Source organism: Carassius carassius, chromosome 18 (assembly GCF_963082965.1).
Source record: "Carassius carassius chromosome 18, fCarCar2.1, whole genome shotgun sequence".
Classification (NCBI taxonomy): Eukaryota; Metazoa; Chordata; class Actinopteri; order Cypriniformes; family Cyprinidae; genus Carassius; species Carassius carassius.
In genome coordinates this window covers 13965385-13984594 of record NC_081772.1, presented here as the reverse complement: position 1 = coordinate 13984594, position 19210 = coordinate 13965385, and the positions used below count along the sequence as shown (strand labels likewise).

The 19210-nt window shown below is 37.4% G+C and overlaps 1 protein-coding gene and 1 pseudogene across 3 annotated transcripts; both read right to left on the bottom strand.

Annotated features, from left to right (window-relative positions):
- Positions 1-646: 646 nt before the first annotated feature.
- Positions 647-13505, bottom strand: LOC132092468 (estrogen receptor-like). Of its 3 annotated transcripts, none has more exons than XM_059498710.1 (8): positions 12948-13505; positions 10782-11005; positions 8461-8577; positions 7449-7784; positions 6454-6592; positions 5276-5409; positions 4820-5003; positions 647-1032 (listed from the first exon to the last, which is right to left on the bottom strand). In XM_059498710.1, the coding sequence occupies exons 1-8, from the start codon at positions 13406-13408 to the stop codon at positions 660-662; spliced, it is 1968 nt and encodes a 655-aa protein (XP_059354693.1). In that variant the 5' UTR covers positions 13409-13505; the 3' UTR covers positions 647-659. The 3 variants fall into 3 exon arrangements, with proteins under 3 accessions (XP_059354693.1, XP_059354694.1, XP_059354695.1); XM_059498711.1 differs by having other exon boundaries at positions 650-871; XM_059498712.1 differs by having other exon boundaries at positions 761-961.
- Positions 13506-16210: 2705 nt separating this feature from the next.
- LOC132091884 (damage-control phosphatase ARMT1-like) lies at positions 16211-18964 on the bottom strand (annotated as a pseudogene).
- Between the last annotated feature and the right edge of the window lie 246 nt (positions 18965-19210).

Below are 19210 nucleotides of genomic sequence, written 5' to 3'. Positions count from 1 at the left end.
TGTCAAAAGACCTAATAATAAAATATGACATTCTGTACTTTTGTCACATATTATTTCTTTCTTTTTCTTTGTTCCAAGGGTAACATTTCTCCTGTTTTCAGTTACTTTATAATATAGTGTACGTTACTTCATATTAAGCGCTGCTCTTAATTATATCTAACTATTACTGTTGCCATTATGCATATAGTAATAGTAACATGAAAAAAATTTTTAACACCTATGCTACAATATGAAGTTCTTCATTCTACAGTTAAGGTAACATTCCACTTACCTCTGACTGACAGTGGAATGTCAATGTAACCTCAGCTGTTGTTAATACAATATCTGAATAATCCTTGGTAACTAAAGTTTAAGCAATTAAACCATTTACCTGCTAGTTTATGATGTACTTCACAAGCCACCTGCTCTTGATTGTCTTTTGTTTGTTTGTTTGTTTTAGCTTAAGTAAGTTTTGTGATGTCAAAGTTGTCACTCCATTGGGTATTTAAAAAGAAGAAGAATTAGCAGCTAAGCCCTAAGAGCGCTTTTTCACAAGTTTGACCCTTTTTCAAAAATGTCTTTCAAAACTAATGAATCAAGTGACCATAGATGTATACTGTTTTATTTGATGACTTAACCTCTCCATTTCCTCAAATATGTTTTTACGTTTTAAAATGTGTTCATTTCCAGATGGGTCTTCTAGAATCAAAAGTATTCTCTGATAAGGCACAAAGAGAGACTTCAGTTCCACCTAAAAATCTATTAGACAGCACTGACTGGTTCACAGTCTTCACATTCTTCAGTTGTTGGACTGGACACAGATCAGGGGTCTGGACTCTGGCTGTGTTGGGCTGCATGGCTCCAGGACCTCTGGAGGGGCTGCTGCTGCTGGCTGTGGGTGTAGATGTAGAGTCTTTCTCACTCTGTGCCCACGGTCGCTGCACTTTTCTTGAAGAATGGAATTGCTGGGCGTCCAGCATCTCTAACAAAAGGTCATACAGTGGGACTCGATTCTTACATTTCATTCGGTATAAGTGCTCCATTCCTTTGTTGCTTTCAAAAAACAAAAAAAAGAATGCAGATGTAACGTGCATGACTGTAAGCAGTAATAATTCAGCAACAAAAATCATTTAATGATTGCTAATAAATGTAAGAAGGTCCCATCAAATGGGTAAAGCTCCTTTTCAAACCCTCTTTTTTTGTATAAAAAACTTGTGAGCTGTGTTACACTGCTTTTGAAATATTTGGGCCGAGTAGGATTTTTTTTTTAACCCTTATGCGTTGTTGGGGACGTTTTCGTCCACTCGGGGGTAAAGTTGAGTCTTATTTTGGCCACAACTTTCTCTGTGTTTGAGCTAATGGAATGATTTTTGGTGACAAATCTTATTTTGACCCATATTTTGGGAAAATGCTTTTAAATTTTTCAAAAACTCAACGGTACACTGTGGGCAAATTCACTACCCTTTCGGTATGTTCGTGGATGAAAACATCCACTAAATTAAACTGCTGTAAAAATGTATCAGATAAATATTTTTTTCAATTTTTTTTGCATAAATCTATTAATCAACCTCAGTCCAGATCAAAACTACCAAATGTTAAAAAAAAAAATCCAAAATGTAACTCTTTAATTACCAAGTTCATAAATGATGTCACTGATTTGGGGAAAAAAACACACAAAATTACATATTTTCTATATAAAAAGTGATTGTGGACTGGATATTTTTTTTACCTTTTATCACAGTCTTGGGCATGTCAAAGATTAATAACAAGATTGGCTTTGATGCATTGTTAGTTTTTGTGCAGCATTAGATTTTAATTTTTTCTCCCTAATTTGTTGTTTTCTGGCTGTTTTTGCCCCATTGACTTCCATTATAACGACATTTTTTGATTGCAGAGCCATGACACCATATAATCATGCATTCTTGATTGTTTGTGGTTTTCCCTTTTGGGAAGAGGTAAAAAAAAAACAATTTTTACAGTTGATCACTAGGTGGGACCATTAACCCTTTAGATAGGCCTGTGCAAAAAAAGGCTTAGTTTCTGGCTTGTATATGGAGTTATATGGAGTATAACAGCAAATTATAATGTTTGTGTGTGTGTGAGATTCTTGATTGTTGGTGGTTTTCCCTGTTGGGAAGAGGTAACATTTGTTATTTTTTTTACAGTTGATCGCTAGGTGGGACCATTAACCCCTTTAGATAGGCCTGTGCAAAAAAGCCAGAAGCAAGCCAGAAACTAAGCCTTTTTTTGCACAGGCCTATCTAAAGGGTTAATGGTCCCACCTAGTGATCAACTGTAAAAATAACAAATTTTACCTCTTCCCAAAAGGGAAAACCACAAACAATCAAGAATAAATGATTATATGGTGTCATGGCTTTGCAATCAAAAAATGTTGTTATAATGGAAGTCAATGGGGCAAAAACAGCCACAAACAACAAATTAGGGAGAAAAAAATGTAAATCTAATTGTGCAAAAGGTCAAGTTACATTTATTTTTATATTATAGTTGTTCAGTATTCTGTTCAAGTGTTGCGCCTGTTGAGTGGGCGAAGTTTAATCGGAAGTCTCGCGAGTTTGGAGAAAATAGCGTGAGATCAGATATACGGCAATGGAGAAAAGTAAGGAAGAAATGCGGTCCGTGTTAGTATTGTAAATGCATGCGGCAAGTTTGATTAAAGCCATCAAGCTATAGATTGATATATAGCACTCAGCTGGTGAGCAGTTAGGCGTTTCAAATGTGATGGGCGGCCGATGTTGTGTGATCGCTTCAGAAGTTGCTGGAATTATATGGTGAATATTAGTGCGCGCGTCATTGCAGACCGTAAGTGTTTATATCATATTCAGTCCAATAATCATCGTTTGATATGCTGTTAGATGCATCAATAAGCTATTTCTTCAGTTATAAAAGAACAGCTGTTATATTATGCCCTTATCATAGGTTTGCGATGTCTCTCACGTTCAATCATGTGAAGTGATAATGACACAGCACTTTGTTGTACGAATTGTAACAGAGACTAATTGAGTTTATTTGTTTCATTATAGAACCACGCGTTTATCCACGTTTGTCCAGCAAACTGTAATCACACAAACCCAACACACACACTGAATATCGTAACACACGAAGCTACAGGCCTCACTGTTATCACCAGATCATATTAACCCTATCAGTATCAAACAAAGATCCCTACTAACATACCGTCTGTTCGAGTTCCAATGTGATGACATCACGTCTGAGGATCGACGTCTGAAGATATCTGTGCCTTCCTTTCATTACGTGGACATTCTCTGGAAACCTGGGACTTGTTGGGACTGAGTATTCTCAATAACACCTTTTCACTGCCTTATGTCAACATTTTTGTATCTTTTGATTCAAAGAATATTGTTTTATTACTAAGGTGGTTATAGCATCCGGCTCGAAGGACCATGCCAAGGTGGATCTCGAAGGTACTGATGAAGTACGTCAAACGGTGGAGCGTAGCTTCTATGTTGACAATTGTCTCAAGAGTGTCTCTACTGAAGCTCAAGCTTTAGAACTGGTAAACCGATTGCAGTGCCATCTTATGGATGGTGGATTCGAATTGGGGCAATGGGCCAGTAACATCCCTAAAGTTATTCACCACCTTCCTGCTGAGTTAAAGTCGAAGAGTGGGGAGATTTGGCTAAGTCAAGAAATGACCAACCCTCAGGAGAATGCTCTTGGACTGATATGGCAATGTAGATCAGACACATTGGTATACAAACCTTACCAGAGAGATGAAGGTGAAATTACCATGCGGAGCATCTATCGCACTTTAGCAAAGCTTTACGACCCCCTTGGATATCTCATTCCATATACCACCAGAGCCAAAATTGTTGTGCAATTGTTGTGGGATAAGAAACGAGGATGGGATGATCCTAATTTACCATCAGGCTTACTAGACATTTGGCATCAGTGGGAGAGCGAGCTCCCACAATTGTCTCAGATCCACCTGCCAAGATGCTACAGTTCCAGCCTTCAGTATCCTGCCAAGAGCCGCAGTGTTCATGTGTTTTGTGATGCTTCTGAAAAAGCATATGGCTCTGTAGCATACTTGTGCTCTGAAGACAGTCAGGGTAATATACATGTTGCCAGCACAAAAACTAAAAATGCATCAAAGCCAATGTTGCTAATAATCTTTGACATGCCCAAGACTGTTATAAAAAGTAAAAAAAAAATCCAGCCACAATTACTTTTATATTGAAAATAAGTCATTTTGTGTGATTTTTTCCCCCAAATCAGTGACATCATTTATGAGCTTGGCAATTAAAGAGTTGAAGTTGATTAACATATTTATGCAAAATTAAAAAAAAAAAAATGAATCTGATACATTTTTACAGCAGTTTAATTGAGTGGATGTTTTCATCCCGAACATACCGAAAGGGTAGTGAATTTGAACAATCCACAAGGGTTAAACATTAGTCTCTTAGCAAGGCTGGATTTATTTTATAAAAATTGCACAACAGCTACAATAATATTGTGAAATGTTATTTTACTTTAAATGAACTGTTCTTTGTTTAAATATATTTTAAAATGACATTTTCTCCTGAAATGGAAAAGCTGAATTTTCAGTCTTCGTATTCACACGATCCTTCAGAAATCATTCTAATATACTGATTTGCTGCTCAAGAAATGATTTTTATTATCAATGTTGAAAGCATTTATTTGAAAAATTAAATACAGCAATGTAAAAGATTTGACTGCCACTTTTGATCAATTTAGTGCATCCTTTTTAAATAAAAGTATTAATTTCTTTAAAGAATGATTATCTTTTTGACCCCAAACTTTTAAATGGTATTGTGTAAGAAACGTATCTGTTCTTTACCTCATGTGTCTGATGTGTGAGAGCAGCAGCAGGAGCTGGGCCTGTCGGCGAGACTGTAGTTGCAGGGTGGCACCTGATTTACTGATGCAGGAAATGAGGGCATCAGTGATGTTGTCCAGCATGCACTGCACCATGAAGCTGTCCATCAGGGGCTCCACTGAACTGGAGCAGAATGAAAATGCACCTGATCAAACAGAAAAAGATAAGCAATAACCATTTAAATATTTCCTATGAACTACAGAGATGACAAATAAAATCTATCAAAAATCTAAAAATCTATAGTTTCCAAAATCTAAAAGAAAATCTATAAAACCAGGCCACTGTATTTTTGATCAAATAAAGGCCACCTTGGTGAGCACAGGAGACTCTGGAAGATCACTTGAAGCTCCAAATTGCTTCTTTTCAAAAGTACTCAAATCAACAAGTTCCTTCAATCTCTATGACTTGCAGACTCACCAGAATTGAGAAGTATGATTGCTTTGAGACAAATGAATTCCTCCAGCTTGAGTTTGAGACTACGGAAGCGAGCCACAGTCGCCAAGAGCATGTCGAAAATCTCAGTCATCCCCTCGACACATTCCCCTTCACTCCTGTAAAGACGTAGACCAGCTCTTTACCCATGCCAGGAGATTGTTTGTCTCATTTATTGTGATATGTGCCTTAAATAGCTGTTTTTTTCTTCCGTGAATAATGTACATGCTGTTCACCGTTTACTTTGCATGAGAGCACTGGACATCTAATGGACTCTCTTTAGATCATGTCTTTCATTAGCTCTTTTCCTTTCTTAGTAGTCTTCTTCCTTTCTCTCATTCAACCATCTTATCTTTACAGTCCCCTTTTTACTCACCCTTTCTCCTCCGTCCTCCAGGATGCTTTATTAAACTGTCAGTCTCACGACTCTTTACTTTTTATGGATGCTGGTCATGATTCATGTTCCCTTAGTGATGACGCTGTTCTTCAGAAGCCCTTTAAGGAACCTGTTCCCAACCGGGTTCTCTTTAATTACAATCTACTTGTGACATGATCTTCTGAAGAGGAGCACTAGGCACTCAGGTAAATAGTTAACATCCTTTTTAATAATCTAGTTTTCATTTCATAATCATTTAATTTCATTTCGTGAGGTATGCTCCTCTGCTGGGCTAAATCCCCTCTGCGTGCAGAAAAATTCTACATTACAAATCAATGTTCTTTATGAAATTGAAGCAAAAAATAAGCGCATGTAGAGATTATGTATCAGGTCAATATGACATCTCAAAAAGCCCACGATCACATGCACAGCAAAACTGCCTGAGACTAAAATAAAGCCCTGAGTTTCATTCGAGTCCCCGCAGGTTTCTGTCACGGCATGTTAGTGCTTTTCCATTATTCTTAACCGTCAACTGAAGCTAAATGAATTCAAAACAATTTAATATGTTTTAAAAGCTTCTCAAAGTGTGGTTGCACACTTTTTCATGTCTGACTACATAACAGCGAGATGGTAACAGCGAGAGTGAGTCATTAGATTGGATTCAGGTTTTAGGATTTTCTTTTATTATAGCCTCACTAAATTAGTTGTTCCAATATGAATGAATACAAAAAAGTGTAAATACTTATTGTACAGTGCCCTACAAAAGGAGGTGCAGAATATCCGGTACCTATCCAGGATGAGATCCTGAGCAAAGATGAGTTTTCCAGGTGAATGAATAGACCTCCATATGAGGCCGATCATCAACACCTCCAGCCAAGAGCTCTCCAACAACTGAACCTGATCGTGCAGAGAGAGATCCTGGAACCCTGTTGACAAGTTTGAGATCAGTCAATACCGAAAATTCAATAATAAATTAAATGATAAAATATATAAAAATGTATTTAACATTAGTTATTTCTCAATATTTCAATATATTTGTACATCCTCTTTTATTTTTTATTTTATCATTTATTTTTTTTACATTTAATGAGCCCACATTTTTGAATGGAGGTGTCAGTAGTGTAGCAACAGCAATAACAAGGTAAAAAAGATTTTTTACCTTTTTCTGAATAAAATGAAAGTGGCACATCTGCACAATGATTCTGTGTTCTGGGCAGCTGTTATGTGGCTATTGCTATTTTAATATGGATGGGTGGTTGCTAGGCTCTATGATATTCTGGTCCCTAGCTAAGGTTCATTTCCCTCCTTCAGTGTGAATATATGGGACTTTTCACTCATCATCACTGAGGAAAGTTACAGTGTTTGCATGACAGCTGCATGATGAAGTGAAGTGTGGCCAAGTATGGGGACCCATACTCAGAATTCTTGCTCTGCATTTAACACATCCAAAGTGCACACACACAGCAGTGAACACACACACAAACCGTGAACACACACCCGGAGCAGTGGCTAGTCAATGCTGTGTCGTTTATAGCAACTGGACGTTTGGTGCCTTAACATTCACTCCCCCCACCCTACCATACCCACCAGACCTGAGACTCGAACCCACAACCTTTGGGTTACAAGTCCGACTCTCCATCCATTAGGCCATTACTAATACTATTACTAAAAGTGATGCTTGCACCACTTTACGGCATATTTCTTGCCTATAATTGAAATGATTCCTTCAGATTTAAAACCCTCTCCCTTGATTTTGTACTTTGATCTTTAAAAGGATTTTACCTGGTACTTTCTTAGCCCAGGCGATCATGTGGACAAGTTCTTTGTCAGCCATGTTTGTGAGCAGGGACATCATGGTGATTTCGGTGTATGGGCGGCTGTGTTTCTGTCGTGAGCAGACGGCCGGCGGCTCTGCCTCCAGAAGCAACAGCAGCACCTGGTCAGGAGGAAGGCATAAAGCACTGACCCCACCGCCGCTGCTCTTCTTCCTCTTGTCCTGCGGGGGAGCTGTTCTCGAACCGCTATGGCTTGACTGCTCACTGTAGCTCTTGAGATCTTCATTACCGCTCCTCCTCCTCTCACGCCTGATAGCACGCCCACAGCGGTCCTTACGAATACCTATTAATAACTATTAATTAATAACTATTTGAGATAGCAGAGAAAGATGACTGTGCTTGTCACAGCCTGATTTTGCACCATTCAGAATAAAAGCAAAACCTTTTAAACCTTTTAATCTAATTTCAATTAAAGTAACAAGAAGCAGCATTATTTTTCCATGTGAATTATCCATAAGCAATTAAATTTTTCTTATCTAATAATTTACAAATTCCCAGTGTGAATTATCCCTGAACAATTAACACTGAAATGCTACCTTTACACATTTCTATTCAATATTTTACACATTACTAATTGTAAAAAGTACAATTTAAAAAATAACTGAATACATTAAACAAATTAAATGTTTATTTAATTTCTCACCCTCTAACAAACACACACAATTAAACTAATGTAAATGTATTAACCAAGGTTAAAGAGAAAAGGTTTAAGAAATAAAACATACATAAAATAATACCTCATAAGTAATAGTACACAAATGTCATTCACTGTTGTGGCCAGTTGCATTCAAATTTACACGTATAAAGTGAACAAGAGACCATTCTTAAATTCTGAATGTTGCCTGTGCCGAGATAAAAGTAGGGGAAACTCTTCTCTAGAGCATAACAGATGGTGCATATTTGTGTATGTGAGAAATAAAGAGAGGAAGGGAGACAAAGCTAGGAATATCTTTATGTACCTCCTTTCACCATGCCTACTTCATAACACTTGCGTAGTCTGCATGCTTGGCAGCTCTTCCTGCGGTTTCTGTCAATAGTGCACTGGTTGGTTGCTGGACAAACATAGTCATTGTGACCTAGAGGCAGAGAAATAAAGTAGGGCTTGTTTTTTTATCATTCTTTACCCTCAAATTCTTGCTTAAACAGTAAGATACTTACTGAAGATCAGCTTTCAGAGATGTTTTCCTTTTTTAACTTTGTATTAGCGATATGTAAATACTATTCGGTCAGAAGCAATAAAGAGTGCAGCGCAGCGCATCAACAGCCTTAGATCTGATTAAGCGCTGAGAGCAGGTACATGCTGTTCCAGCGCTCCAAATGAAATTTTAAATTAGATGATTGTGTCTCCGCCAGAAATGTCACAGACACACACACATACATTCTGACATCCAAACCACTGAATGAAACCATGCACATAATCATTATGAGGACTGCAATTCTACAACAGAGAATCCAAAACATTTGAAAATTAAAAAAAGAATAGATAATGTTGGTGAACACAGGTTACTAATTGATTTTTGGTGGCCAGTACAAAAGACCTGGAAACTGTAAAGAGCAGATCACCACCATGCCCTTTAAAAACACTGGCTACTCCTGAAACTATTACCAAACTATATATATATATATACATATATATACAAAACATCTACCTGCCCTCTCATTTTACCAAACCCACCCAGATCTGGACCCCCTTCCAATGCAATACAGAACTGCAAAAAACATGTGTGCTTTATTGTACATATCAGGCAGCCTTTCATCAGATCTAGCACATGTGAGACTTTCATTTTCACCTCTTTCTAACAGCTTTAAAAAGAAGGAAAGTAGAAAACAGGCAAGTATGATTATCTGTGGCACATTTGAAATTGTATTTGAAAGCATAAGGGTTTGACTTGAAAATTATTATTAGAAAATGATGAAAATCGATGAAAATCTAATTAAAATTATTTACGTGCAAATGTAATGTCTGACCAATAGAGAGCGCATCCATTTTAAGTGAGAGTGAGATGCTCACGCGTGTGATATGCTCTTGCATAGGCTATATGCACTCTGAACATTTGTCAAATAACTCCATAGAAACTAACTCAAATTAACTATTAAAAGGAGAAGAAAGTTGTCTGAAAGCTGTAATCGATTTTTTAAAATTGGTTAAATGAATGGAGAATATCCTGTTTTTCTGTGTGTGCTGCTTGACCATTTCTGTTGGTGGTGCTCGATATTTGATGAGGTCCGCACTTACTCCTTCGAGCCCTCCACACAGTCATCAACGGAAAAACCTTACACCCCAAATCCTAACCATTGCGTATCATATATAATGCACACCAAAGAAAACCAAATAAAATAAAATAAAAACAGAAAGTTGTGGTATTGACACGTACTTTCACGTTTTTATTTTAGACAGTTTATTTATTTTTATTTTATATTTTTATTTTAAGACAATTATATGCTCTCGCAGGCCACATGAAATGATGTGGCGGCCCGCCATGAGTTTGACTCATGTTCCCTATAGTAATTCCCCAGTCAAAAATGCTTCACGTTTCCCGTTATAAAGGCAAACACGTGCGCTGAGTCCAAAATCACATACTTCCATACAATAAAGTATGTTAAAAACAGTATGCCAGCCGGGTAGTATGTCCGAATTCATGGTATTCAAAAACAGTAGGTGAGAAGTACCCAGAAGACCTACTTCTTCCGGCTTGATTCTGTGCCGCATGTGCACACACTACCCTTGTGCATCCTCACAGACAGAAAGTATAACACTAGCTAAAGTGCAGGCCTGAGCTGGCAAAAGTGTGCATCAAGGACATATAATGGCCTCAAAGGGGGCGCTCATGAGCACCTTTCTGAAAGCTAAAATGACGAATGGTAAGTCTGCAAGAGCGCAAGTCCACAAGAAGTGTGCCATTTGGGACAGGGGCTTGGTGGGATATTTTAGGGGATGCTTTCTTACAATGGCCATTCTTTTTAATGAGGCAGGCATTTAATAATTCACTAAACCAATTTGTTCACAAACACAAAATCCTTCAAAAACAAAATCCCACCTCCAGTTCTTCAGAGACATGACTGACTGATTCTGCTTTCGCTTCATTTGGATATATTTTAATTGGTGGAGCAAAAACAGACAAAATGACTGCAATAAATGTAAGTTACTTAATATTCACATTTGTTTTGAACGGTTTAAGCAATATTAAACTTGTAAACTATTTTTGTGGACACTTGCAACAGCATCATAGACATGCTGATATTCAGAACAGCAAGACTGTGTGTGTAACAGACTGGTTACCTTGAATGCTTCTCTTGAAGAAAGCTTTACATCCCTCACAGGACCAGACTCCATAATGATAGCCAGAGGCATAGTCACTGCACACTGCACAGAAGCGCGTCTCCTTCTCTGAATCAAATCCTCCTGTGCCTCTTGATCCGGAGTACAACTCCTGTCTGTCAGAGGCACTGCACAGCTCCTCACACAAACCAACACCTGCCTGCTGAGAAGATACCACACTGGACCTACAGACAGAAAGAGGAGAGATGTCGATAGCAGCAGCTCACCACTGCAGAGAAACTGACTTTTGTGTTGTACTGATTCACTAGTACTCACGCTTCATGGATACAAATAATTAAAGTTGCACTAGTATTCAAATTCTAGCCAATATCGTTAAGTGGATAAATATTTCCATCTTAGCTAGATTGTAAAATCAATTCTATTTTATCTAAGCACATCTAAAAATAAACAATAAAAGCTCAAATCAGTAGGTTTAAAGGTGACAAGTGAATTTAGGCCTCACAACATTATTCATTAAATAGAGAGGAAAAATGGAAATGCACAAGTAAATATCCAACACTGGTCAATATGGGAAAAAAAATCACTAATATCGTCCAATAACCAATATGGTACCATGACATTGTGCATCCCTATAAATAAATATAAATTATACAAAAGACTGTGTATATAAAATATCTTGAAAATGAATACAAATTTGTAATATCCAAGGAGAATATGTACGTGACTGCAAACAGGGGACAAGTGTAACCATCCCCATTTCCTTCTGACCTCTTGTTCCATTGTTTGTAAATATGTATTTTATCTTTAATTCTGATGTCCAACAGATTTATTGCGTAACCTCAATAATGGACTGCAGTTATTGCTGTGCAATGTCATAACATGACAACTGGGGTCCCCAAGCAGCCTAAAGCAGTGGATGACTTAACACATTTTAAAGTGAATTTAATATTCTCATGATGTCAGAAGTAAACAACAAATTTATACAATAGGCTTTAATAATAAGTCTATTCAACATGTGCCATCATTTTTATTAATCTATTAACTGTCCCTAGATCTCCTCTCAGTTATTTTGAAGTGAAAAATGTTCTCCCTGTGTGTTCAGACAGTAGCACTGCTGTTTTCACTAACTGTACTTTCCTCAAGGTCTAGAGACAGAATCTGATCAGAGGCTCTTCAAATGTACATTTCTTTCTGTGACGGGTGTAATTCAGTGCCCATGTTGTATTGCAGTGTTTACAATCCTAACCATCTTCTTTCCAAGAAGTCAAGAAATACTAATAATTAACAGCACAAACCTAGAACATAAAATAACAACAAATGAAATAAACTCTATTTAGTCAGAGAGCACTCAATATGAGTAGAAATGTGGGAACCATTATAATATGAGGTAATACGTATTCTCCAGTTCTAAAAGAAAACAAATGCCAAAGGCCATCTAGCATTAAATGCTGGTCATGCACAACCCACAAACCTATAGACACAACCTATTAGTCACATAAAAAAAAGATGTTAACTCAATGCAGTATTCTAAAACACATTGTTTTTTTTTTTTTACCGTACATTTTACCAAGCTGAAACATTGTCAAATGTCATATTGGCTTAAAAAATATAGATTTAAATGTTCAAATGTTGGCTGATAATGGTACTCAATGTATTACAAATGTCATGGTTTGTGAGCCAATTAAACATGTTCAGAAAATGTGTATAATGCTGCAGAAATGTTTCACCAGGCTTTGTGTATGTAAGGTGTTGTTTATAAAAATTAATATCAGTGAGCAGGTATCCAAACAGGATTTAAGTGCTAAACCAATAATTGTGCCTCAATGAATCCAGAACCACCTCATCCGATTAACTGGAGACCTGGCAATATTTTCATGTCTGTTTTATAATCTTAAACATCTTATATAGTTTCTTTCCCTATTTCCTATTTTAGTTTAACCTTGATTTCGCCATGAAAATGGAAACTTGACATTTAAGATACACACATACAAATATACACTCATTTTCAATGTTTATAAAAGTTCTTAAATCCAATAAACCTCTTGAAGTGGTGTATACATTTATAAACTTGTAACTATTATTTTCTCTCAGAACTTTGAATACTTCACCTACAAAACCATCCAAAACATGAACATAATCAGAGCTTGTATTTAAAGCCGAACTGACCTGTAGAGAGTGCTAGAAGGGGTGTCCAGGTAGTAGGACACCTGGTGGGTCGAGGGGTGTCCACCAGGATGGCTTAGGTATGGGGACATCTGAGGGCTGGAGGGTGCAAAGATGAGAGGGCTGCTGGATCCAGTGCCTAACGACTGCAGATGTTCTTCTACGGGGGGCACATGGGGGTCCGGGGGAGCTGGGTAGTATCCGCCCGAAGCAGGCTCAGCGGGTGACGAGGTGTCGTAGGTTTGTGTGGGGTTTGGTAACTCATAGGATCCATCAAGATAGTTGACAGAGGAGCTGATGCCCCCCACACTGTGCTCCTCCTTAGGGTACATGGGTAAGAGTTTGTGGGCAGCTGGTGGTGAGCAAAGCCCCTCCAGGTCTTCTCTCTCTGGGCTCGGGCTGGTCCTGCGTCGCTGCGTGGCACCAGCAGCCTCTCCGCTGGTCTGCCCTCCAGACATCACCATGGAAACACACACGCAGAGAGCATGACTTAAGGTAGGCTACTATCTGTTCATAAGCAACCACCAAAAGACCGTTTCTGTCTTTTTTTTAACTCCCACTGTCTTTCTCAAACTCTCTCCTCCCTGTTCTGCTTTGCATCCACCCTGTTCTGCCTACTCCTCCTAAAAAAATACAGTCCTCTCTCTTCCAGTCCACCTTGGGCTTAAAGGACAAAGTGTGATGTTTTTCTAAGATATGTGAGTCTGCTTTCATTTTTCCTTCTCTTTCTTTCGTGAAATACTCTTTCCTTCTTTTTCTTTTCCATTTTCTTTCTCTTTATTTCTTCAGTATCTAAAACGGCCACAAAATACCTTTTTGTGGCTTTAAATATTACATTTTAGGAAGGATAAAATATGAGCAACTGTACGATGTGAGGTGCTTTTCTTTTAAACAGGAAACAGAGACCACTAGCGACACAAGGAATATTATTTCTTGTGGAAACTCAAAAGAAAAGAATCAGTTGTTTAATCCTTTATATGGTCATCTGATTTCTAAGTTTAGCCCCACATGTAGCCTGGATGCATCCCCTCACTGACGTATCTCTGACTTCTGTGTCCTTTTTACTTTCACTGTCAGAGGCTCTGACTAAAAAAAAAGGAGGTAAACAAATTAAAGACAGTCAGGTTGATACTGGCGGTCACTCTTCAGACCAGGTCATGGCAACCAGGTAAACAAGAGATAGGAGGTCACCGACTGATTTACTGGATTTTACAGGTTATGTTTGATCATAATCATTTCTCTGTACTGGCAACTGTTTAAAGCTGAAATGGAGAGTGTGTAGGTGTCCGTGCTCTTCATGAAATGCTGTGTTGGATGTTTGGATAATTGAGATTTGATTTCTCTTTAATAAGGAACATTATTATTATTTTATCTTATTGGTAATACTTTCTGTGTGCTGAAATATACTGTTCAAAGGTTTGGGGTTAGAAAGAAGTTAAAACACAGCAATAAATTACAGTTCAAAACATTAAAAAATAAAAAATATTTCAAACTGCAGTAATATCACACAATATTACACTAATACTGTAGTCTATTTTTGATCAAATAAATGCAGCCTTGGTGGGAAACGTTTTATGAATTTAGGACAATCCCAAGAAGTGAATATTATTTTATCTTTTTTTACAATAATTTTTTTGTAATTAAAATATGCAGCACTGTCTTCAAAAACAATGGGTGTTTATTATTTAAATTAAAGCATGCTGATTATTAGCTATGTTCTTTTAGAAAAAAATAGCTGAAAATAATGCTGCCTGCAGGTTTCTTAGAAAAACACTAAATAAACAACGTCTGATTCTTTTAATCATTTATTTGAGACCAGCTGAAATCTTTAAGTCTACTAGCTTAGCTCTTGCTATACGGGAACTAGAACAGTTCAAAGACCAAAAACATGGCCTTGATTTTCAGGAAAAACAGAATGAACGCGCTAACCCCGAAACAAAATAAGATAGCATTCACGTGATTACAACATCAAATCTTCATGTTGTTTTATTTTTTGACTCTTTTCTTTGCTCTGTAGAACTGAAGCAAGGCTCAGATGATTTGTAGTTGGTCTCTGTCTGGTCTTTTAGCTGATTTTAGAGGATTTTGGGCACTTCTCAGCTAATCAAGCTGGGTAAACTAATCTAAGCAATATCTTATCCAGAAAAGACCAGAGAGAGAATCAGCTTAGTATTTATATTTTAAGCTATACCTAATAATGTCTCACGATAACTTTTCACAGACCTCTATAAGGATCTAAGGGGCTGTTACTGATTTACTGTCATTGATTTTAAGATAATTCAGGCTTGTTTTATATATGTAATCTACATGTACAGAAAATGTTGCTTTCTTGATATGGATAGCCTACTATACTGGAGTGCGTTTCCCAAAACCATGGTTGCTAACCTGTTAGCAACTTAGTTGGTTAGCAATGGGAAATTGCATTGCAACCAACAAAGTTGCTAACTTAGTTAGCAACTATGGTTTTGGGAAACGCACCCCTGATTTCTAAACCATTAACATTGTATTATTCTATCTACAGACAACAGTAGCAATTCTAACTAAACCATATTTGATGATGCTAATGTGATTTTCAGAAAACAGAAACCATAGTCCAAGAATGCCTTCTTTCTCTGCTTTCTCCCCACCAGACCACACACACACAGAAATAGAAATTGCACTCTCAAAGGATAGGTCAGAGAAGAGAAATTAATAGGTGAAGAGAAATTAATTGCATCTCTTAAATGAATTGTTATACACAATAGCATTATTAAAGTTTAATTTAAAAAAAAATTTTTTTGTTTTTTTCTCTGAACTTCATTCAGTTGCATTCAGTTTTTTAAAAACAGTTAGCATTTTCACAAGTGTGAGTACATACGGATGGTATCCTGACTAGCATCTGTTTCCAGCATGCTCATAAATAAGCTTGAAAGAAATCATCAAGGTGCAATTTTCATCCAAAACAGACACCAGAAAACCTTGTAAACTATCTTTGCAATTGCTAGTAAATCCAAAATGTAAACAATAAAAACTCTCTGAGATGGTGTATATATGGCCAGTATTTTTTCAGTAACCAATCTCATCATACATCAATAGTGCAAACAAAAAATCATAGACTGTGTAAACCATGATGAAAAGATTGTCAGGTTTCAAAATGGCATTATTCTATTTACAAGTACATTAATTAGGTGAAAATGTAAATTTAGTGTTTGACACGCTGAATCGGTAGGATTCATTAAAATGATTTGCTTCCTAACGAAACAACTGTTTCAAGCTAAAATTCAAGCAAAGATAAAAACACAGTTGTTTGGCATGTGGTAACTGAAACAGTATCCTTAGTGCATTTCAGTCCTTCATCTCTTGCTTCCTGCAATTTCCTCTTCAGTGAGGACTCTTTTCTTTAAAAACGACCCTACTGTTCTGTGTTGACCGCAAAACTGAACCACAGCATATTTGCCGTTAGTCATCCAGTCTGGTTCCTGAGAGCTGAGCTTCTCAGCCTGGCCTAGCTGTAAGCCCACCTGAACATCGACCTTCAGTGTCCTGAGACTGCAGAGAGGGGCAGGCTGGAACCCCCTCAACGCTTGATCAAACGGAACCGTGTGCTCCCATTTCCTATCTCCAGTAAGCTTCCTGTAGTTAAGGTCTCCTTTGAAGATGATCAGATCAGAGTGCTGGAGCATGCTGTAGAGATCAGCTGCATCCACCGCCATGTCACAGAACTCATGGGGCAAGGTCCAAAAAGAGTGGTCATGGTAGGACCATGTACCTTCCTTCATGAAATGCTTCCACTGGATGCCGCTGGCTGACATCCACTTTTGATTGGATGCCACGGTCTGCATGATGGTCCACTCAAAGTCTTGTTTGGTCACATCTGAGACGAACCACAGGATCGACTTGCCAGGAAATTGGATTTGCTTGGCTAGTCCGGCAGAAACAAGAAAGCTAGCAAAGACTAGATAGGTAACAGGCTCAAAACCAGCATTGTCTAAAACAATGTCCACTCTTGCATTCTTTATCCCTGAGGATCTGGATCCTTGAGCAGCAACCAGCACTGACCAAAACATGTTGGGAGTTATCCACTAGGAGAATCGATGGGACTGGACTTTTGGGAGTTGGCCTGACCGGCAGAGATGGACAGATCACACCTGTTTCCCCACAGAGAGACCTTCAAAATACACCGTAAACAAGATTATGTGACATTATTGTATCACCAACAGCACAATTTCAATTAAGTACAAAAGTGCATGCTGAAAACAATAGCCACCCCTAGGCATGTTACTTAGCACACCAAACTGGATTTAATTTGAGTAACAAGATTCTCGGTTCTAAATTAAAGATGTGACTCTTTAAGTTTATGGTTATTTCTAACTGAACTCAATTAGAATCTTCCATCTTCACGCAAACAAGAACAGATGGTTTTCCTTGTTTTTGGTATTGTGTTCTGATGACATAATGTCCCATAAAATTGCTATTAATTGCAGGGATCATCATATGCTGCAGCTAAAATCATGGAAAACACTGACCTAGAGTAACTTGAGAAAGCTGTCTCGCAGCTGAATCTCAGTCATATTCTCCATGTTTGTGACAACCTCCTGAAGGTATGTACAGAGGGATTTAATCGCCCGTTGAGATTCAAAAAAGCTTTGCGTCTTTCCCTCCTTAAGTCCATCAAACTTATCTATTGGTGGGCTGTGGAAACATAATGAAGCAAGTTGGTTAAACAATTCAAAATATACCAATGCAACATGCGAGAGTAATTATGAATGTAATTATTAATTACAAAAACACTAAAACAAGATTTAAGATCGCACTTTAAATGACTATCAGTGCCTTTAATTTACAATAGCTCTAAAAATTATGCAAACTCTTTCAGTAATTACTACACTATTGAAGTTTAGTAAGGGCAAGTCATTCCTTTAAATTCATTTAGACAAGTACATATTTCAGGTCTTCCTTATATAAACCTGCACTTTTATAATATATATCCATATATAACCATTTTATTTGTAAATCTAATTACCATATGGTCATGTGAAGAGACATCTTACTAACCACTTAAAACATTACATCTCTCTTCATAATAAAATAATTTATAGTTTTGTTATATAATTCTAATTTAATTTACAGTATTAGATTTGATAAGACTTTTTGTACTAAGATGACTTTTTGATGATTATATCATTAATTAATTATATTGGAGAAAAGTTTACTTTTTTACTATTAAATGCTAAAGTTCAATTCAATTTTAGGATACTCTAACTTTTGAGTAATTTGTGACAATAACCACAGTAGTAATTTCACTTGAGTATAATATCTTAGTGAATTTTTGACTGCTCATAATGTGCGGAGCAAGCTGATTTTCCTTACTTCATATAAAGAGCCTCCTGGATCCTCCGGTACATGTAACACTCCACATAGAGCCATGGCAACTTGAACCAGCTGACAGGCCTCCCGTCCTCCATCAGGTCCTGCTGTCTTCGCATGTGTCCTCAGCATTATCAGTCAGAGCCAGAACAGGTTTGTCTGTCTGCAGCTCATTCCTCAGCTTGGACAGGAAGGAGATAGCCTTCTTCTCTGCCTGGACCCCCTCCTGAGAAAACACATTATATAGAAGTTAAATCTGGGAAAACAAGTACAGGCAGGCCTGTTTTAATTTAATAAAATATACCTCTACATATTCTTTGAAGAAATTGTCTTTATTGCAGTGTAATGTACCACTTTTGTGAGTATGGTTGGTAGTCTGTCTCTCACAGTCAGACCTAGCAAAGGACCTAGAAATGGAAAATAATTAAACATTTTATGTGAAATTATTATTTAAAATCAGTCTATGATTCAGAAAATATAGCTACATGTATTATAGAAAACCTGCTGAGACAACATTAGGTTTCACTAGCTCTAGTAATTTGAGGAATAAGGCAGAAATACATCTAAAAATTAATACATAAATAAAGACCATTACTAGATGATAATAAGCAGTGGTTGTTTAAGTCACTGTCACTACATCCACATCCAACACCAGCAGTGACATTGAAATTAATGTGACTATGCATGACTTTGAACCACCAATGTTGGCCAAAAATGCTGTTTGGGTAGACAGTTGTTTTGAAACACAGACATTGACAGAGATTCTGTCTGTCAGACTGACAGTTGTGTGCTGCATTTAGTCAATTCATTCTAAATGAGAGACACACGTACATACGATACATTTCTCGCAGTCCCCTAATTACATATCAAACACATCAACGGTGAAGCATCAAAGCATATCTATGAGCATAAAGACATAA

Coding starts and splice junctions, on each gene's coding strand:
- LOC132092468 (XM_059498710.1), bottom strand. CDS start 13,408: ATGGTGATGTCTGGAGGGCAGACCAGCGGAGAGGCTGCTGGTGCCACG. Junction 7,785..8,460: donor AGTAGGCATGGTGAAAGGAG/GTACATAAAGAT, acceptor AGTTATTAATAG/GTATTCGTAAGGACCGCTGT. Junction 5,004..5,275: donor AATCATACTTCTCAATTCTG/GTGAGTCTGCAA, acceptor CTGTTTGATCAG/GTGCATTTTCATTCTGCTCC.